The 22,818-nt window shown below is 41.2% G+C and overlaps 1 protein-coding gene across 1 annotated transcript in view; it reads right to left on the bottom strand.

Annotated features, from left to right (window-relative positions):
* Positions 1-22,818, bottom strand: part of LOC120059514 (plexin-D1-like) — a 100,012-nt gene that overhangs the window by 51,075 nt on the left and 26,119 nt on the right. The window contains exons 8-12 of the mRNA XM_039008633.1: positions 9,009-9,108; positions 7,681-7,779; positions 5,384-5,476; positions 5,126-5,219; positions 4,234-4,391 (exon numbers count right to left, since the gene is read on the bottom strand). Of these exons, the coding sequence (XP_038864561.1) occupies positions 4,234-4,391; positions 5,126-5,219; positions 5,384-5,476; positions 7,681-7,779; positions 9,009-9,108 (544 nt within the window). The remainder of the gene's footprint in view (positions 1-4,233; positions 4,392-5,125; positions 5,220-5,383; positions 5,477-7,680; positions 7,780-9,008; positions 9,109-22,818) is intronic.

The following is a 22,818-nucleotide window of genomic DNA, read 5'->3' on the forward strand; positions in this document are numbered from 1 at the left end:
CAAACAGGAAACCGCTCACCCAAAGGCGGTGCTTCTAGTGTCCGGAGACTTTAATGCAGGGAAACTGAAATCAGTTCTACCAAATTTCTATCATGTTAAATGTGCAACCAGAGGGGAAAAAAATTATAGATCACCTGTACTCCACACACAGAGACGCCTACAAAGCTCTCCCTCGCCCTCCATTTGGTAAATCCGACCACAATTCTATCCTCCTGATTCCTGCTTACAAGCAAAAATTAAAGCAGGAAGCACCAGTGACTCGGTCGATATAAAAGTGGTCAGATGAAGCAGATGTTAAACTACAGGACTGTTTTGCTATCACAGACTGGAAAATGTTCTGGGTTTCTTCCGATGGCATTGAGGAGTACACCACATCAGTCACTGGCTTTATCAATAAATGCATCGATGACATCGTCCCCACAGTGACTGTACGTACATATCCCAACCAGAAGACATGGATTACAGGCAACATTCGCACTGAGCTAAAGGGTAGAGCTGCCGTTTTCAAAGTGCGGGACTCTAACCCGGAAGCTTATGAGAAATCCTGCTATGCCCTCCGACGAACCATCAAACAGGCAAAGCGTCAATACAGGGCTAAGATTGAATCGTACTACACCGGCTCTGACGCTCGTCTTATGCGGCAGGGCTTGCAAACTATTACAGACTACAAAGGAAGCACAGCCGCGAGCTGCCCAGTAACATGTGCCTACCAGAGGAGCCAAACCACTTCTATGCTCGCTTCGAGGCAAGCAACACTGAGGCATGCATGAGAGCATCAGCTGTTCCGGGCGACTGTGTGATCACGCTCTCTGTAGCCGACGTGAGTAAGATCTACAAAACAGGTCAACATTCACACTGCTGCTGGGCCAGACGGATTACCAGGACGTGTGCTCCGGGCATGTGCTGACCAACTGGCAGGTGTCTTCACTGACATTTTCAACATGTCCATGATTGAGTCTGTATTACCAACATGTTTCGGGCAAACCACCATAGTCCCTGTGCCCAAGAACACGAAGCAACCAGCCTAAATGACTACAGACCTGTAGCACTCACGTCCGTAGACATGAAGTGCTTTGAAAGGCTGGTAATGGCTCACATCAACACCATTATCCCAGAAACCCTAAACCCACTCCAATTTGCATACCGCCCAAAGAGATCCACTGATGATGCAATCTCTATTGCACTCCACACTGCCCTTTCCCACTTGGACAAAAGGAACACCTACGTGAGAATGCTATTCATTGACTACAGCTCAGCGTTCAACACCATAGTACCCTCAAAGCTCATCACTAAGCTAAGGATCCTGGGACTAAACAGCTCCCTCTGCAACTGGATCCTGGACTTCCTGACGGGCCGCCTCCAGGTGGTGAGGGTAGGTAGCAACACATCTCCCATGGTGATCCTCAACACTGGAGTCCCTCAGGGGTGCGTGCTCAGTCCCCTCCTGTACTCCCTGTTCACTTACAACTGCATGGCCAGGCACAACTCCAACACCATCACTGAGTTTGCAGACGACACAACAGTGATAGGCCTGATCACCGACAACGACGAGGCAGCCTACAGGGGGGAGGTCAGAGACCTGGCCGGATGGTGCCAGAATAACAACCTATCCCTCAACATAACCAAGCCTAAGGAGATGATTGTGGACTACAGGAAAAGGATGACCGAGCACACCCCCATTCTCATCAATGGGGCTGTAATGGAGCACGTTGAGAGCTTCAAGTTCCTTGGTGTCCACATCAGCAACAAACTAGAATGGTTCAAACACACCAAGACAGTCGTGAAGAGGGCACGACAAAGCCTATTCCCCCTCAGGAAACTAAAAAGATTTGGCATGGGTCGTGAGATCCTCAAAAGGTTCTACAGCTGCAACATCGAGAGCATCCTGACCGGTTGCATCACTGCCTGGTACGGCAATTGCTCGGCCTCCGACCGCAAGGCAACACAGAGGGTAGTGCGTACGGCCCAGTACATCACTGTGGCTAAGCTGCCTGGAATCCAGGACCTCTACACCAGGCAATGTCAGAGGAAGGCCCTAAAAAAATTGTCAAAGACCCCAGGCACCCCAGTCATAGACTGTTCTCTCTACTACCGCATGGCAAGCGGTACCGGAGTGCCAAGTCTAGGACAAAAAGGCTTCTCAACATTTTTTACCCCCAAGCCATAAGACTCCTGAACAGGTAATCAAATGGCTACCCGGACTATATGCATTGTGTGCTCCCCCAAACCCCTCTTTTACGCTGCTGCTACTCTCTGTTTATCATATATGCATAGTCACTTTAACTATACATTCATGCACATACTACCTCAATTAGCCCGACCAACCAGTGCCCCCGCACATTGGCTAACCTGGCTATCTGCATTGTGTCCCGCCATCCACCACTCGCCAACCCCTCTTTTACGCTACTGCTACTCTCTGTTTATCATGCCTGTATATAGCCTTGTAACTGTTATAGCCTCGCTACTGTATATAGCCTCGCTACTGTTATTTTTCACTGTCTTTTTACTGTTGTTTTTATTTCTTTACTTACCTATTGTTCACCTAATACTTAAAACATTTTTTTTGAAATTGCACTGTTGGTTAGAGCCTGTAAGTAAGCATTTCACTGTAAGGCACATGTGACAAATATGATTTGATTTTCCCATCAGGGAATCATTACAGTAGTCTAAATTGTGGCAATTAATTCTATAGTGTTTTCTGAGAGTCTCTCCTCTGGCACTAGAGTCCTGCATCGGGCAACAACAACAAAACTGTCAGTGGTTCTAGAGTTAAGAGAGAACTTGGGTAAATACAATGCGTGAATTTCGCTTGACATGGTGGGCTTTTGGTTTCTCTCCCTCTAAAAACCCCAATAAATAATTCTATAGAACAAACTGTCTTTATTTACAAATTAGTAAGAATGTCTCACCCCATGTTCAAGAACGGCCTTTTTCCCTTTATTCAGATTACAATCGCTCACTTTCGGTCATTTGAAATGAAATCTTCTCCAAAATATCATCATTTTTTACCAAGTTAATCTGCTCATGTTGTGTGTTTTCAATTATTTGTGACATTGTGGCATTTAAATCATATTGAAGATAGAAGCCGCCTCTTAATGAGTTCCGAGAGCCGATCTGTTATCCAACGATTAGTTTAATAGCCCGGCTACTGTTGGTGTGAAAATCCCTCCCAATTTGCAATTTATTTGATGCTTAAGTACTCTAAAGTTTTACAGAGTAACTGCTCATCAACATCTTTATGCTTTCGTTCATAAAATAACAATTAAAAAAACTTTCAAAATGCAGATGTTTATTTCAACTTCTGCACAGTAAACCCCAGCTCCACGACCACGGGTAAAACCTTGCTGAGATGAAATATTTGTTGGAATTTGTTGGAATGTTGCATCATCAGTTTCTCAAGCCAAAACGTCTTGATGGCCTTCACCAGTTCATCTTTGTTTGTAGGCTTGGCAGAGTTACGGATACATTTTTCAGAATAAAGTAGGCTATTGAAGGCAACAAATTGTTGCTTACTGGAACACCCAAAGTCATCCAATTGTTATAATAGGATTTGAAGCAACAGCCTAACCCCGTGTGGTGAACTATTTCACCACCGTTTCATAATGCTCTGAGACAAGCTGGGACTGGTCTCGATAAATCAATGCGATTTTTATTTTCACAAAATCTCCGTTTGGGTATTGGTTAGCCTACAATTAGGGTGTGGAAATGTTAGGATTATTTTGCTCTTGGTCAGCCTACTCCCGACCGGTCACGTTGTACAGCGCCATATTGTCCTAACGGACACCCTCAGGGTTTTGTTTTTCGTTTTTCTTGGAATAAAAACACCATAATCTTAATCCAATTAATTAAACTACATTTCTTAAAATCAATCCCATATACTATGTTCTCACAAAAAAAGGTACAGCCAATATTAAAAACTGTCAAATGCTTCTCAAAAATGCCCTCTGGTGGTCAAACTAGCACTAACTAGCATTAATGGCAACAATGGCTGACAATTAAATAAAGTACCATAGAATTCTGCGGCAGCCCGCAAGGTGTACTGCAGTATGACACAACTTTAAAGGAAGAACCACTGTACACTAGAGTATAGGTTCAGTCTTATGGATCTTGCGGATGGGACATGATATGTATGTATGTGTGTGTGTGTGTGTGTGTGTGTGTGTGTGTGTGTGTGTGTGTGTGTGTGTGTGTGTGTGTGTGTGTGTGTGTGTGTGTGTGTGTGTGCATTCCTACCTTGGTGATCTCGGGGTCAGGACACTGGCTATTCATATACTGGCAGTCATTCCTGGGTCTACAGCTGTTGTCACACCAGCCACACAGATGTCCCAGGTTCTCACGTCCCCAGCACTGGGAACAGTCCCCATTGCCCACCCCACAGTTATACACCTCCACTGAGAGGGAGAGGGAGAGGGAGAGGGAGAGAGCTTTATTATTACAATACAGCATGCTAGCAACATACAAGCTACATCACGTAACCGTATGGGCTGAATATATTATACTGAGCCTATGTCAGATGCTTTGGATAAAAAATATTTTCAGCATAATAGAAATAACAGAGAGACATATGAACAGAAAGAAAAGAGAAACAGATGAGCATGTCCATGTTCCAGCACCTCCCATAGAGAAATCACGTGCGCTTGTGTGTGTGTTTTGATGACTGAGCACGGTATGAAGCATCAATCTTGTAATAAAGTATGCCGTATTTCTGGCTGTGGGCCAGGGCTGTTCTTCTGCTCTAAGGGCTCACATGGTAAACACATGGCCTGTTAACTTTGAGAATATGCTGGCGTGTGTGTGTGTGTGTGTGTGTGTGTGTGTGTGTGTGTGTGTGTGTGTGTGTGTGTGTGTGTGTGTGTGTGTGTGTGTGTGTGTGTGGTTTTACTATCCTTGTGGGTAACAGAAGTCCTCGCAAAGATAGCAAAACAAGGATATTTCGGGTCCTCACAAGGAAAGAGGGTTAGGGTTAGAATGAGTGTTAGGTTTAGGAGATAGGGTTAGGTTCAGGGTTAGGGGTTTGGTGTCAGGGTTAAGTTTAGGGAAAATAAGATTTTGAATGGGAATAAATGTTTTGGTCCACACAAGTATAGTAAGACAAATGTGTGTGTGTGCGTGCATGCGCTCATACCTGTCATGGGTTTAGGGCTGTCGATGTATTTGTCCAGGTGTCCCTTTCTACGCAAACTGAGCTGAAACACCTGACTCCTCTCCACAGTGGTTAGCTATATGGTAAGAGAGACAAGCCCGCTGATTGGCCATTTCACCATACACTACCAGTAAGCATGGCTTCAATTGGCCACACACTAAACAGCTTATTTCTTATTGGCCCTTTACAAAGATTGTGTTGCGTGACAGCTACTCTTGGAACATGATTGGTTGTACTCACCGTCACTCCACTGCACTTGACCCCTGAGCTGTCCTCCAGCCATCGGAAATCATACCGCTGCTCGTTCCCAAAGTCACACTCTAGCTCCTCCCCCTAAGGAACAAAACAATACAGCCATGTCATCATAGCAATGACATTTCATTTAGAAACCAATCAGAGGGGAGGCACAGTCTGACATCACCCAGGGAAACAGGGTTTATGGTGACACATTTTGGGGTTTACACATCTTGTTATGTCTTTATTTTCCTCATCCTAGCTAGTCCTGCAGCTTAGATGCCAATCTGTTTCTGCTTCAGCCAGCTGCTTTGGAAATGTCATGCCAAACATTGGCAAGAGAACATTGGCAAGAAAGCGACAAGTTAGCTAAAGCAACAGCCTGGCACCCAGAAAACTCCATATATTCACAAGAGTTTGTTTTGGAGCTACAAATAGTGTCTCTTTATTCAGTGTGCACTTCCTCTAGTTCCATTATCAGCATGGTGGCTGTTTCGTTTAGTTGAGCTAACATACCTATTAGTCGATCAGGGCTAATGTTAAATGGTTCATGAGTGTACATGCACTATGTAGGGAATAGAGTGTCATATGAGAACCGATAACAAGGACCTGGCTGGGAGAGAACTCTGTCCTCCTGAATAGTTGGTAACCATTGACAACCCTGGGAGCGGAGGAATGCAAAACATCTAAATAGCCCAGGATAATTGTCCCTGCCAGGCAGAATTTAGAATCTATTAATAATTCATCATATTCATCAACATCTGGACGGTAAAGTCCCCTACCTCAGCAACTCATCTGGGATGCAGAGGGGTTCACTATGAATTCACATTTCAGTCAAAACATCAGGAGATACGACCACACATTTTGTGTGTAATAGTGTACACGTCAGGAAGAGAAGTGCAGTCAATCTACTCAAAGTGCTTGTAGTCAGTCATAAGGTATGTATGAACAGTTACATATGGATTGATTTAACATGTTATAATAGGCCAGAATAAGTCGCTCGGGCTCCCGAGTGGCACAGCAGTGTAAGGCACTGCATCTCAGTGCAAGAGGCGTCACTACAGTGCCTGGTTCGAATCCAGGATGTATCACATCTGGCCATGATTGGGAGTCCCATAGGGCGGCGCACAATTGGCCCAGTGTCATCCGGGTTTGGCCGGGGTAGGCAGTCATTGTAAATAAGAATTAGTTCTTAACTGACTTGCTAAATAAAGGCTTAAAGAATATATTTAAAAAAAGTATATGACTGTGGTGCTTTGAACTGTAAAACATTTACCCTTTCACATTACATTGTTTATTTTCCTTCTGCTTTCAACTATGTTTCCCTGATTCATAAGGATCTTCTCTGAATAGTCATTGCGTTCTTTGCCCCAGATAGACTATATGCCAATTTGAGGCATAGAGCCATGTTTAAACAAGCTAAATAATAGCAAGGAATGCCAGGTCAAGCTAGTTTGGTCTTCCCACTGTAGTATGAGACCTCCTTTTCTATACTTTACAACACATATACATCTGACTCACAGCAAAGCTGATAACATTGATCAACTGAAAGGAAATAATAACAGCTATCAAAGGTTGATTATTTCTATGCCAATAAACTGTGCGTGTGTGTGTGTGTGTGTGTGTGTGTGTGTGTGTGTGTGTGTGTGTGTGTGTGTGTGTGTGTGTGTGTGTGTGTGTGTGTGTGTGTGTGTGTGTGTGTGTGTGTGTGTGTGTGTGTGTGTATGTATGTGTGACTAACTGTCTGTCGCCATAGAAACCCAGTCAGAGAGTGTGTGAAAGGGCACAGGGTTATGGTTATGACTGACCAGACCTGGCAACTAGTCAGAGATGGAATGTCACAAGCTAACAGAGTCAGACCCTCATCACTTTTTTCCTCCAGTAAATTGAGGTTAGGATTTGGGTTATACAGACTGATCTGAGATCAGTGTCTGAAGATAAAAAGTGTCTAAAAGTGAAAAGATAGGGCAAATAGTACTAAAGATTGCTATGTGTTCGTTGAATGTCTCCATATGTCTGTGAATGCCTGTATATCTACTGAGAGATAAGATATCAGAGAACCTGGTGGTAACAGACGGCTAAAAGGTGTTTCAAATAAGTGAGGAGATAAAGCCATTCATCATTCTGATTCTAACCTCTTCATTGCAGTCACTGCAGATGTCTCAGCTCATTCCCAAAGAGCAACCACTGAGGGGTTCACTATCATTCCCGCAAATCTCCCTCTAAGAGCCTGAATCTCTTCACTCCTATCTGGCTGTACCACATTTAGTATAGAATGTAACAGGGGCTACTGTATATTGTACCTGTACCACGTTGTCTAGGAACAGGGTGAAGTTCTGGGTCATCCCCGAGGGCGAAGGTGCAACATTCTTTGCCACAAGACTTGGACAGAAAGTAGCATTCTGGGGGACAGGAAGTGACACACACACACACTCAGGGGTTAAAAAAAAAACAATGGTTCCCCTGCAGACATCCGCTTCCAAAAATACCTGTCCTGTTTATGTTGCTGAGAGGAGGAGGAGGAAATGAGAGGGTGAAGCTCTGCTCTACTCAGAGTGAAACAACATCCTAAAATGGAGGGTTGGTGAGGGATTAGAAAAACAGGCACACCGGAAGGCAAAGATGGCGGAATAATGGCAGGATGGGGCTCAACACAGAAAACCAGACTTAAAAAATGTTATGTCCAGCTAACAGACTAACAGAGCCAAGCTCACTCTGACTCACCTAACCACACTCCTTCAGAGTACACCAGTTTCTATGGACTCAATCAGACTGTGCGTGGGGATCCAAACAGTGGCAGGGCAACTTTGCTTCTCTAACACCAAAGGCAGTATGAGAGAGGGGTGGCTGGCTGTACCACAGCAGTGATGCTGTCAGAACCTAGGTATGCTCAGAGGAGGTGAGTAGTGTGTCTAAGGGGTTGTGATAGCTTCAATGAACATAACGAGCATTTCCTGCCGTAACATAACACTACTTAAAGGGATAGCTGTTCTCACAACAATTAAAGTTTGACTGAGATTTTTACATCTCAAAAGAGGTTTAATATTGAGATCAGTCCTCCATGCCAGATTTGGACCATTTTAAAAACATCATTACTAACAAACATGTTCAGATGAAAGCAGCTCCCACTCTGGCACCATACACACTAACTATACACCAGGGCACCATTATATGGCACTGTACAGTAGACAGGAAAAACGGTGAAACAGTGAGCCTATTCTTCACACTGGTTCCAGGGGGCCTATCAAAAAGCCACCACCACGAAGAACTGGGAGAGAGAGCCCTGAGAAGTTCAGAGAGGCTTTAACATGGCCCATTATCTCGTTAGGAGTCTGTTAACCATGTCTCCCTGTGTTTTATGGGCTGCTTCAAAAATGGCTGACAACAGTAAGATAGCTTTAACCTGGTATGACTGGCCGGAATGTTACACGAGGCCAAATCAGAATGGACTGAGATCATCATAGGAGCTTCTGATTGGTTGCCATCGATCTAGGGTTTAGTTTGACATTTCCCCCGCTAATGTTTAAGGTTGGGACTAGTGGGGAATGGATCCTCGATCTGTAACTAATAGAGCTACTTCTAAACTAGCCAGTGTTTCTGACCGGAGTGGTTTAACAGAGGGCTAACTCACCTCTAGCAGGCTATGTTTGGAGTCGTCTTTCGAGGAGAGGCAAGAGTGGCTGTCCTGGTCCCAGTAACACCTCCACCTGGTGCTCAGACAGCTGATACATCTGACACACAGGAGAACACACATAAATAAGGGTTAGACCAGCGTTTCCCAAACTCAGTTTTGTTTTTTGCCGTAGCACTACACAGCTGATTCAAATAATCAACTAATCATCCAGCTTTGATTATTTGAATCTGCTGGCCAAACACACACACGTGAGACCTGGAACCTTTAGTGAACACAGTGGACGAAGCAACACGCAAGGTCAAACAGGGTTACACTGGCTACGAGAGAAGATACTAAACATCGAGTTCCACTATTCACGAGGAGCGCTGTGAAGGCAGGAATCCCTGACAGAGCTGTGTGCATACGTGTGTGTGTGTTTTCCCAGATAGCAGCCCAAATAAGAACACCTCCACTGTGTGTCACTCTATTGCCTGTGGGTGGAAGACAGATGTCCCCACACCAGGAGCGCCTTCAGTGATACCCTGTCTGTCTCGTAACAACCATGGGAGAAGGGGTGCCAGCTTGCCAATTAAGAGAGGGGAGATGAAGGGGTTTGCAGGAACGTGATTTGCTGGGTGTGTGTGGGGGAGGGTGATTAGAAGCAGACGACCCACTCCAGGGATTCTTATCAGGCAGCTTTTTTGTTTTAGCTAAATGACTCTCACTCACAAACACATACACAGAAACACGCCCCCCCCACTCTCCCTCTCTCACACTGCTCGTCATATAGTCATCCTGAAAACCCAACCCCTGACCCTCACACACTGAACACACAGATGAGCTCTTACTCTCAGGCCTCTCAGTGAGCACTGTGGTTCAACACACACTCTCAGTCTCTGTCAAGGAGAAAGCTGTTAGGGAGAATCAGGGGCTCAACTTTCACTTTCACGGGGACATTTTTATTTTTGCACTGTGATACAAAAAAAGCGGGAATGGTGTGCTTTAGGACCATGCGGACACCACAGATCATGCGGACAAGTGAGTGACCAGCACAGTGCTACTGTCTGCAGCGGCTCTCTCTGTGTTGCCCCTTTTTTTCCAGAGTTGTAAAAGCAAGCAGAGCAGAAACTGGTTACTCTTTATTTGACTGATGTAGCTGTCGAGGTAACTGTTGATTAGACTAAAAGGAAAAAAATTATTTATTACCAGTGCTGAGCTAGTAGTGTAACTGACATGTAATGTTAGCTAATGTTCAATCCCCTCTCGCCTGAAGTTCTGTCTGAAGAGAATGAACTAGCTAGTAGCTACCACAGCCAGTTCAGCTCTAGCCTCTAGCTATCTGTCAGATAGCAGTATCTAACAGCTGTTGTGTGTATGGAAATGTTTTTGTCCCGTTTCAACAGAAGTAAATTGACTTGGCTAGTTTTCAGGCAGTAATGTAACATTAGAGCTAGCCAAAAGTTGGCTAACGTTAGCTAGCTTGCTGACTAAATGTATGTATTATTTTTGCCTCAATCACACTAGACCTGAATCAAATGATGAAACCAGTGGTTTCACCTGTGTGATTTGGTCTGTCTCAGTGGACTAATCCATTGAGGAGGCCCAGTGGTGTAAAGTACTTTAAAGTATAAAATACTTTAAAGTAGCCTACTACTTAAGTAATTTTTTGGGTGTATCTGTACTTTACTTTGCTATTTATAGTTTTGACAACTTTTACTTTTACTCCACTAAATTCCTAAAGAAAATAATGTACTTTTTACACCATATACATTTTCCCTGATACCCAAAGGTACTTGTTACATTTTGAATGCCTGAGGGCACAGTGTGTTGTGAAATCTGTGAATGTATTCAAATGTTTTTAAAATTGTATAAACTGCCTTAATTTTGCAGGACCCCAGGAACGGGGATTCATACTAAATACAAATACAAATGCTTAGCAAGACAGGAAAATGGTCCAATTCACGCATTTATCAAGAGAACATCCCTGGTCATCCCTGAACATCCCTGCCTCTGATCTGGCAGACTCACTAAACACAAATGCTTTGTTGGAAAATTATTGTCGGAGTGTGCTGCCGGCTATCAATGAATAAAATGTACAAAAACAATTGTGCCATTTGGTTTGCTTAATATAAATGGAATTTCGGATTATTAAGTGTATTTAAAACCAAATGCTTTCTAGACTTTTACTCAAATAGTACTCAAATAGTATTTTACTAGGTGACTTTCACTTTTACTTCAGTTATTTTCTATTAAGGTATCTTTACTTTTACTCAAGTATGACAATTGGATACTTTTTCCACCACTGAGGAGGCCGTGGGGATGCCACGGTCCAAGAATATGGGGATTGTGGCTCAGATGCACAAGGCACGTCTCCAGAATGCGCTCTCTCCCGCCATTTTGTGGGTATTCATTGTTTCATAACTTTTTTTATTTCATTTTTTTATTTCACCTTTATTTAACCAGGTAGGCTAGTTGAGAACAAGTTCTCATTTGCAACTGCGACCTGGCCAAGATAAAGCAAAGCAGTTTGACACATACAACACAGAGTTACACATGGAGTAAACAAACATACAGTCAATAATAAAGTTGGGGAAAAAAAGTCTATATACAGTATGTGCAAATGAGGTAGGACAAGGGAGGTAAAGGCAATAAATAGGCCATGGTAGCAAAGTAATTACAATATAGCAATTAAACACTGCAATGGTAGATGTGCAGAAGATGAATGTGCAAGTAGAGATACTGGGGTGCAAAGGAGCAAGATAAATCAATAAATACAGTTTGGGGATGAGGTAGTTGGATGGGCTATGTACAGGTGCAGTGATCTCTGAGCTGCTCTGACAGCTGGTGCTTAAAGCTAGTGAGGGAGATATGAGTCTCCAGCTTCAGTGATTTTTGCAGTTCTTTCCAGTCATTGGCAGCAGAGAACTGGAAGGAAAGGCGGCCAAAGGAAGAATTAGCTTTGGGGGTGACCAGTGAGATATGCCTGCTGGAGCGCGTGCTGCTATGGTGACCAGTGAGCTGAGATAAGGCGGGGCTTTACCTAGCAGAGACTTGTAGATGACCTGGAGCCAATGGGTTTGGCGACGAGTATGAAGCGAGGGCCAGCCAACGAGAGGTTGCAGTGGTGGGTAGTGGTGGGTAGTATATGGGGCTTTGGTGACAAAACGGATGGCACTGTGATAGACTGCATCCAATTTGTTGAGTAGAGTGTTGGAGGCTATTTTGTAAATGACATCGCCGAAGTCGAGGATCGGTAGGATGGTCAGTTTTACGAGGGTATGTTTGGCAGCATGAGTGAAGGATGCTGAGTTGCGAAATAGGGGGCTAATTCTAGATTTCATTTTGGATTGGAGATGCTTAATGTGAGTCTGGAAGGAGAGTTTACAGTCTAACCAGACACCTAGGTATTTGTAGTTGTCCACATATTCTAAGTCAGAATCGTCCAGAGTAGTGATGCTGGACGGGCGGGCAGGTGCGGGCATCGATCGGTTGAAGAGCATGCATTTAGTTTTACTTGCATTTAAGAGCAGTTGGAGGCCACGGAAGGAGAGTTGTATGGCATTGAAGCTTGTTTGGGGGTTAGTTAACACAGTGTCCAAAGAAGGGCCAGAGGTATACAGAAGGGTGTCGTCTGCGTAGAGGTGTATCAGAGAATCACCAGCAGCAAGAGCGACATCATTGATGTATACAGAGAAGAGAGTCGGCCCGAGAATTAAACTCTGTGGCACCCCCATAAAGACTGCCAGAGGTCCGGACAACAGGCCCTCCGATTTGACACACTGAACTCTATCAGAGAAGTAGTTGGTGAACCAGGCGAGGCAATCATTTAAGAAACCAAGGCTATTGAGTCTGTCGATAATAATGTGGTGATTGACAGAGTCGAAAGCCTTGGCCAGGTCAATGAATACGGCTGCACAGTAATGTCTCTTATCGATGGCGGTTATGATATCATTTAGGACCTTGAGCGTGGCTGAGGTGCACCTATGACTAGCTCTGAAACCAGATTGCATAGTGGAGAAGGTACGGTGGGATTCGAAATGGTCGGTAATCTGTTTGTTAACTTGGCTTTCGAAGACCTTAGAAAGGCAGGGTAGGATAGATATAGGTCTGTAGCAGTTTGGGTCTAGAGTGTCTCCCCCTTTGAAGAGGGGGATGACCGCGGCAGCTTTCCAATCTTTAGGAATCTCAGACGATACGAAAGAGAGGTTGAACAGGCTAGTAATAGGGGTTGCAACAATTTCGGCAGATCATTTTAGAAAGAGAGGGTCCAGATTGTCTAGCCCAGCTGATTTGTAGGGGTCCAGATTTTGCAGCTCTTTCAGAACATCAGCTATCTGGATTTGGGTGAAGGAGAAATGGGGGAGGCTTGGGTGAGGTGCTGTGGGGGGTGGAGGACTGTTGATCGGGGTAGCGGTAGCCAGGTGGAAAGCAAGGCCAGCCGTAGAAAAATGCTTATTGAAATTCTCAATTATAGTGGATTTATCGGTGGTGACAGTGTTTCCTAGCCTCAGTGCAGTGGGCAGCTGGGAGGAGGTGCTCTTATTCTCCATGGACTTTACAGTGTCCCAAAACTTTTTTGAGTTTGTAATACAGGATGCAAATTTCTACTTGAAATTGTTCTTCATTGTTTGCTGTGTCTATTCCCCGTTACATACATCACCAGCAATAGTTTACATTTACTGTTAATTCCCATAATGTCTCATCTGCAATGTGTGTTTGGTTATGGTAATTTTGGACATGTGTTTTGCAGAACTCACAATCTATGCTACACTTGTAAGAAACAAGTTTTTGTTAATTTCATTCCATTTATGAGTTTTGTCAATTTATTCATCGTCTTTTGCTTAAAAAACTCCTGTCAATGTTGAGTAAGGACGTGAACCTGATTACGCATATAGAATTAGGACTAGGCTACCTGGCCTGCATGCAAATGTAGGCCTATAAATGTTCCATTTGTGGATGTCTGATAGTATTTCTGATTGTCTTAACTCAGACTCTGTGCAGCTTCTCAAAGTATTTTTTCTTCACCTCGAACAGGAAGTAAACAAAGTCAGATTTTTAGAATCAATTGAGAATGACAATAGTTCCTCAAAGTACTTGAACAATATTTTCAGCTCTCTCCCTTTCCATAACTACTCGGCATTAAAGGGAAAAAGTAATGCTCTGATCCAGTGGAAACGTCATAAAATACCTGATTACTTCTTCAGCCTTGCACAAATAGCCTAAGGCTGTGTCTGTCCCGACGTCACTGGCGGGGGAAACTCTGAGTGCCCAAAATATTTTATACAATGTTTAACGTTTTCTAGTGCGAGTAGACCAGGTTGATAGTTTTATAAAATGTTTCAGACAGGCCCTGAATAGACAATATGATTTATCAGATATTTATTTTTATTAGGATATTTTCTACCTGCAGGCTGCAATGCTTTTATGTGTTGGCTTTATGTAGATTATTATTACATAGTTGGCAATGGCAATATACGTTTAGATTTGTATTATTTTAATTTAGATATTGAATGTAGATTAACCACAGACAATGATTTTGAGATACAAAGACTATTATAAGTTAAATAAAACTGTTCCATGAAAATGTGCATATGAAATCATAATTGGCACGCAGATTGGTAGAAATGGTAAGATAAATTGACACTACAAATGGAAAAGGTTGCTGACACCGGGTGTAGCCTATTACTAGCAACTTCAGGAGCATAATGGTAGAATCTGCAAAGCAGCAGGAGAAGGAGGGTCGGGAACTTTTTCTTCTTCTTCTGGTTAGGCTATCTTGATCTCTGGCTCCCTCTTGAGTAATTTGTAATTTGTTGATTGTCTTCATTATTTAATCAAACAGCGTGCTTAAAGCATCAGACAAGTTCAGTAGGCCTACATATAGTTGCTTTTATAAAAACACATAGGGTGTGTCTATATAGGCTAAGGAAAACTACATGTTTTAAAATGTTGATCAATCGATTGGTCAAAAGAAAAGACTACTCTTCGTGGACCAAGATTTTTTTTAGTCGGGGACAGTCCTAGTAGAAATGTGGTAAATGCGCTTTAGATGACCCAAAATTCTGAGGGAGAACCCCCTGCCAGGTTATGTCCCCCCCACTTCTAAAACAAAAGTTGCGCCCCTGGGGAGAATATACAGTTGAAGTCGGAAGTTTACATACCCTTAGGTTGGAGTCATTAAAACTCGTTTTTCAACCACTCCATAAATTTCTTGTTAACAAACTATAGTTTTGTGCATGACACAAGTACTTTTCCAACAATTGTTTACAGACACTTATAATTCACTGTATCACAATTCTAGTGGGTCAGAAGTTTACATACACTAAGTTGACTGTGCCTTTAAACAGCTTGGGAAATTCCAGAAAATGATGTCATGGCTTTAAAAGCTTCTGATAGGCTAATTGACATAATTTGAGTCAATTGGAGGTGTAGCTGTGGATGTATTTCAAGGCCTACTTTCAAATGCAGTGCCTCTATGCTTGACATCATGGGAAAATCAAAAGAAATCAGCCAAGACCTCAGAAAAAGAATTGTAGACCTCCACAAGTCTGGTTCATCCTTGGGAGCAATTTCCAGACGCCTGAAGTTACCACGTTCATCTGTTTAAAGAATAGTACGGAAGTATAAGCACCATGGGACGATGCAGCAGTCATACCACTCAGGAAGGAGACGCGTTCCGTCTCCTAGAGATGAACGTACTTTGGTGCGAAAGATACAAATCAAACCTTGTGAAGATGCTGGAGGAAACAGGTACAAAAGTATCTATATCCATAGTAAAATGAGTCCTATATCGACATAACCTGGGACTGGTGCACTTCACAAAATAAAATGTATCCTGAGGAAGGAAAATTATGTGGATATATTGAAGCAACATCTCAAGACATCAGTCAGGAAGTTAAAGTTTGGTCGCAAATGGGTCTTCCAAATGGACAATGACCCCAAGCATAGTTCCAAAGTTGTGTCAAAATGGATTAAGGACAACAAAGTCAAGGTATTGGAGTGGCCAGTTCTGTGGGCAGAACTGAAAAAGCATGTGCGAACAAGGAGGCCAACAAACATGATTGTTACACCAGCTCTGTCAGGAGGAATGGGCCAAAATTCACCCAACTTATTGTGGGAAGCTTGTGGAAGGCTACCTGAAACGTTTGACCCAAGTTAAAACTTTAAAGGTAATGCTACCAAATGCTAATTGAGTGTATGTAAACTTCTGACCCACTGGGAATGTGATGAAATAAATAAAAGCTGAAATAAATCATACCCTCTACTATTATTCTGACATTTTACGTTCTTAAAATAAAGTGGTGATCCTAACTGACCTAAGACAGGGAATTTTTACTAGGATTAAATGTCAGGAATTGTGAAACTGAGTTTAAATGTATTTGGCTAAGGTGTATGTAAACTTCCGACTTCAACTGTACATTTTTAAAGGGGGAGAAAGGGACGGTCAGAGGGAGGAATGAGACAGAGGCATAGTGAAAGAAACAAGAGTGACAGTGAAAGAGAGAGAGAAAAAGGGGGAAGTGTGTGGAAGAAAGTGAAAAGCGCTTCACCTAGAAACCTCATCGACACAACTCATCCCACCAAAACAGACAGAATCGACTTTTTTTTCAACCCACTTTTAATCCAAATCGAATGTCATGGTGATTTTTTGTTGTTGTTGAGTTCACATTGAATTATCGTTAATTGAAAACTCAGCCAAATGTAAATCACAAATAGACGTTGAACTGATGTTTGTGCCCAGTGGGCTGTGAGAGCGCACTCTCAACACACAAACACACCCTTCTGGATACAAACACAGACGCAAGGCCCACAGAACCAAGAAATCAGGATTCGCTCCAAACACAGAACAAAATAAGCCTGAATCCAGTTACAGTGTGATGGTGAAACTCTAGTTTACACAGACAGCCTCTCTCAGTCTAACTCGTCTTTCTGCAATTATTAAAGGTCCAATGCAGCCATTTTCAATTAAGTACCTTACTGTGATTGACAATTTGAATTGAAAACAAAAAGGAACAAAAATAGCTTATTAGTAAACAGCAATTTCTCAAGTAAGAATTTAGCTAGGACTGTGTGGGAGTGGTCTGAGTAGGGAGGGGAAAACTGAAAATGTCCTGTTATTGGCAGAGAGGTTTAAAACTATCTTTCTTATTGGTCTATTAACAAATTTACCGCATGGTGATGTCACCGTGGAAGGCCAAAACTCCATCCAACCAAAACAAACTGAATATAGACCGGAAAGGAATTCACACTACAAACTATCACCCTCAGGCACTTAAGGAAATCATGAATGTCATGGATATATTGGAATTAGTGGATATATGGAGACTTAAATACCCTGATTTAGTGAGATATACATGGCGGAGGCTGAATCAAGCTAGTCGTCTTGACTACTTTCTTATACCATTCTCTCTGGCACCAAAAGTTAAAAAAGTGTTGATAGGGGACAGAATGCGGTCGGATCATCACATAATTGGCATATATATTTCTCTTACAGAATTTCCACGTGGGCGAGGATATTGGAAATTTAATCAAAGTCTACTAGATGATAAATTGTTTAGAACTAGGACAGAAGATTTTATAACTGACTTTTTCAGACATAACATAGGTACAGCAGATCCCCTTATTGTATGGGACACTTTTAAGTGTGCCTTTAGAGGCCATGCAATTCAGTACTCATCTATAAAACAAAGGGAATTTAGATCAAAAGAGTCCATATTAACAAAGGAAATTGAAGGACTAACAGTACAGTTAGATAGCAATAAAAACGGTACCATAGAGGCACAGAATAAGTTAGAGGAAAAACAAAAAGAAATGGAGGAACTTATTCAAGAAAGATCCAGTGTAATATATTATAAAAATAAAGCGAACTGGATGGAATATGGGGAAAAATGCACCAAATTCTTTTTCAATCTTCAATATAGAAATGCTACCAAAAAAAATGTATTAAAACTTGTTACAAATGATGGAGTCACGCATGATTCACCAAATGATATTTTGAAAGAGGAAGTAAAGTACTTTAAGAATATGTTTTCGTTTCAGGCTCCTCCATCTCCACTAACTGAAACTAATTGTATGGATTTTTTTCCTATTAATAATGTAAAATTAACATCTGTACAGAAAGACTCATGTGAAGGCCAAATTACAGAGGAGGAACTGCTTGATGCAATTGGGGCCTTTAAGGATGGGAAAACTCCAGGGCTGGATGGCATACCAGTGGAAGTATACAAAACTTTTTTTGATATACTCAAAGGACCATTATTAGCTTGTTTTAACCACTCCTATATAAATGGTAGATTATCAGACACGCAACAAGAAGGTCTGATATCGTTATTACTGAAACAGGACCCAAGTGGTATATATAAAGATCCAGTCCAATTAAAAAATTGGAGACCTCTTACACTTCAGTGTTGTGATGCAAAAATCCTAGCAAAATGCTTGGCGCATAGAATAAAAAAAGTTTTGTCAGATATTATTCATCCTAATCAGACAGGTTTTTTACATGGACGATACATTGGAGATAATATAAGGCAAGTACTGGAAACAATAGAACACTATGAAATATCGGGGACACCAGGTCTGGTTTTCATAGCTGATTTTGAAAAGGCTTTTGATAAAGTACGACTGGAGTTTATATATAAATGCCTAGAATATTTCAATTTTGGGGAATCTCTTATAAAATGGGTTAAAATTATGTATAGTAACCCTAGGTGTAAAATAGTAAATAATGGCTACATCTCAGAAAGTTTTAAACTATCTAGAGGAGTAAAACAAGGTTGTCCACTATCGGCATATCTATTTATTATTGCCATCGAAATGTTAGCTGTTAAAATTAGATCAAACATTAATATTAATGGATTAGAAATCCGTGGCTTAAAAACTAAGGTGTCATTGTACGCTGATGATTCATGTTTTCTTTTAAAACCACAACTAGAGTCTCTCCACGGCCTCATAGAGGATCTAGATACCTTTGCTATCCTCTCTGGATTAAAACCAAATTATGATAAATGTACCATATTACGTATTGGATCACTAAAAAATACACATTTTATATTGCCATGTAGTTTACCAATTAAATGGTCTGACGGAGATGTGGACATACTCGGTATAAAAATCCCAAAAGAAAGAAATGATCTCACTCCAATAAATTTTTATAGAAAGTTAGCAAAAATAGATAAGATCTTGCTACCATGGAAAGGAAAATACTTGTCTATTTGTGGAAAAATCACCCTGATTAACTCTTTAGTCATATCACAGTTTACCTATCTGCTTATGGTTTTGCCTACACCTAGTGACCTGCTTTTTAAATTATATGAACAAAAAATATTCCATTTTATTTGGAACGGCAAGCCAGATAAAATTAAAAGGGCCTATTTATATAACGAATATGAATTCGGAGGGCAGAAATTATTAAATATTAAAGCATTAGACCTCTCACTAAAGGCATCAGTCATACAAAAGTTATACTTAAATCCAAACTGGTTCTCTAGTAAATTGGTACGAATGTCTCATCCTATGTTCAAGAAGGGCCTTTTTCCCTTTATTCAGATTACACCTGCTCACTTTCGGTTGTTTGAAAAGGAAATAATCTCCAAAATATCCTTATTTTTTAAACAAGCCTTAGAAAGTTGGTTGCAATTTCAGTTTAATCCACCTGAAAGGACGGAACAAATAGTACAACAAATATTGTGGTTAAATTCAAATATAGTAATTGATAAAAAAACTGTATTTATCGAAGAAATGTTTAAAAAAGGTATAATTTTTGTGAATGATATCATAAATAGGACTGGTGGAGTTATGTCACACATGCAGCTAACACAGACATATGGAAATGTCTGCTCTACCCAAAATTACAACCAATTAATTGCAGCATTACCACAAAAATGGAAGAGGCAAGTAGAAGGGGAAAAAAGTAAGGAACTTGTATGTCGGCCCTGTATTAAAGAACATAAATGGTTAAAGAAAAGTGTGATAAATAAAAACATATACCAATTTCATTTAAGGACCAAAAAACTGACAGCTGTGCCATATAAATTGCAAAATAGTTGGGAAGAGATTTTCGATGTACCCATTCCATGGCACATGGTTTATGAATTGATACGCAAAACAACGCCGGATTCAAAACTTCGAATTTTTCAATTTAAATTACTGTACAAAATTCTTGCAACTAATAGAATGTTATATATATGGGGTATACAATCTTCCCAGCTCTGCAGATTCTGTTGTGAGGAGGCAGAGTCATTAGATCATTTATTTTGGTATTGTCCATATGTAGCTCGTTTTTGGTCACAGGTCCAGGAATGGCTGAAGAATTGCAACATTTGCCTAGAACTAACGCTACAGATAGCAATACTGGGGGATTTGAAAAGCCATAGTCAATCAATCAATAATATAATAATTATTTTAGCAAAAATTTTTATTTTTAATTTACAATCTGTAGAAGCTATGAGAATAGGAAGGTTCAAATCTTTTGTGAAGCATCACAGCACAGTTGAAAAATATATGGCAAATAAAAATCCGAAATGGATGATGTTGGAAGATAGATGGGAAGGGTTGAGTGGAACTGAAGGGTGGGACTAATAACAAGATAAACAATGTAGGGCATACGGGATCTGTGAAATTTGTATAGGTGCGGAGCTTTTGTGAAATAGCACAGTTACAAGTGGAAATAAAATTGGATGGACAACAGAAATAGAGGAAGGACTAAGAACAAACAAGAGAGAACTATTATAAAGTAGTCTGTGTCTGTAAAATAGGTATAAGATGTATAAATTGAAGGTAAAAGCAGAAGTGTTTATTAGTTTACTCCAATTGGGGGAGCGGTGGTAGGGTTGCGGGGAATAATAATAAAGGTATATTCTTTAAAAAAGTATGTATGTCTATATAGGTATGTGTATGTATATATGTATATATGTATGCATGCGTGTATGGATATATATATTTACCCAAAAAAATATGGGGGATTGGAAATGATGCAGACAATTACATTGGAAGCAACATTCTTTCCGCAATATTAAGCTGATCCACCCCAAAAAAAAAAAAACAAAAAAAAAAAAACAAACTGAATCTTCATGCAGTCTTTTCAATCAGCTCTTACACTAAAATGGCATTATCATCATTTTCACAATTTCACAGTATTATTCCAACCTCATAGAGTGGAAATGTATATAAAACACAGGAACACACGTTTTGGACAGCACTTTGCCTTGATGAGAGCAACTTGAAGTGGTTAAAAGTGGATAGAGTATCTGAGGTCTTCCGTTTGCGGCCCTGCACTCTTCCTGTGAGAATGGCACTTAGCTCATTATCACCTTCAACAATACATTCTAACTTCACACCTTCAGACCTCACCGAGGACACAGGGGCATGCAAAAACACACACACATACAACTTCTTACATATCATCTTTGAGATTTAACGTGTAATGAAAAGTACTATATAAATGACATATATTATTATTATACACCTGCATAACACACAGACAACTCGATTTTCACACCTCTAAACCAATCTGACAAGTTCCAACAGTTTGCTGCTCTGAATGCACAAACATACACATTGTCATTTATACGTACGCACACATACATTATACACATTACACTATACACATGACACATGCTGTACATTAGCCACAGCTCTCCACAGGAAAAGCATGAACAGGACTAGCCACAGCGCTAACTTAGCCAATTAGCTTACTTCTACGGCCACACTACATACATTTGACATGGCATACCTTGTCAAGACTTCAACCAGGCTGAATTTAAACTATTCAAATAGATATAGAAAAATATTTAACCATCATTCCCCTCACTGAGTACAGAGGGAAAGCTATTCAATTCAAGAAACTATATTTACCCCAAATAAACAATGGTTGCTAGTCAAAACATAGTATTGTAGACCACATAAAACAACATGAGAGACACTGTATATAGCCAACCAACAACATACAGCATATACAAGACAAATATAGGCAATACAGCACCACTCACTGACACCAACGCTGATTTCAATAGCTCTGCCACCAGAGGCGTCATGACCCACTGCAATTGTGGTACAGTGAGCTATAAGTGAAATAATCTGTCTGTAAACAATTGTTGGAAAAATTACTTGTGTCATGCACCTAACCAACTTGCCAAAACTATAGTTTGTCAAGAAGAAATTTGTGGAGTGTTTGAAAAATTAGATTTAATGACTTCAACCTAAGTGTATGTAAACTTCCGACTTCAACTGTATATGTACATATAGTTATTTTCAAAAAAAGATATGGCGGTTGGAAGTGATGCAGACAATTACATTGATACAATCTATCTGCAATATTAAAACTGTTCTACCCCCGCCCCCAAAAAAAGGATTCAGACCCCACAATACCCCATACTGACAAAGCAAAAACAGTTTTTTAGAAATTTTGGGAAATGCAAATACATTTTTTATTTTTTATTAACATTTACCTAAGTATTCAGACTCTTTACTCAGTACTTTGTTCAAGCACCTTTGGCAGAGATTAGAGCTTCAAGTTTTCTAGGGTATGACACTACAAGCTTGGTACACCTGTATTTGGGGAGTTTCTCCCATTCTTCTCTGCAGATCCGCTCAAGCTCTGTCAGGTTAGATGGGGAGCGTCGCTACACAGCTATTTTCAGTTCTCTCCAGACATGTTCGATTGAGTTCAAGTCTGGGCTTTGGCTGCGATACTCGAGGACATTCAGAGATTCTTCCCGAAGCCACTCCTGCGTTGTCTAGGCTGTGTGCGTAGGGTCGTTGACCTCTTGGAAGGTGAACCTTCACCCCAGTCTGAGGTCCTGAGTGCTCTGGAGCAGGTTTTCATCAAGGA

This window comes from Salvelinus namaycush, chromosome 14 (genome assembly GCF_016432855.1).
Source record: "Salvelinus namaycush isolate Seneca chromosome 14, SaNama_1.0, whole genome shotgun sequence".
Lineage (NCBI taxonomy): Eukaryota > Metazoa > Chordata > Actinopteri > Salmoniformes > Salmonidae > Salvelinus > Salvelinus namaycush.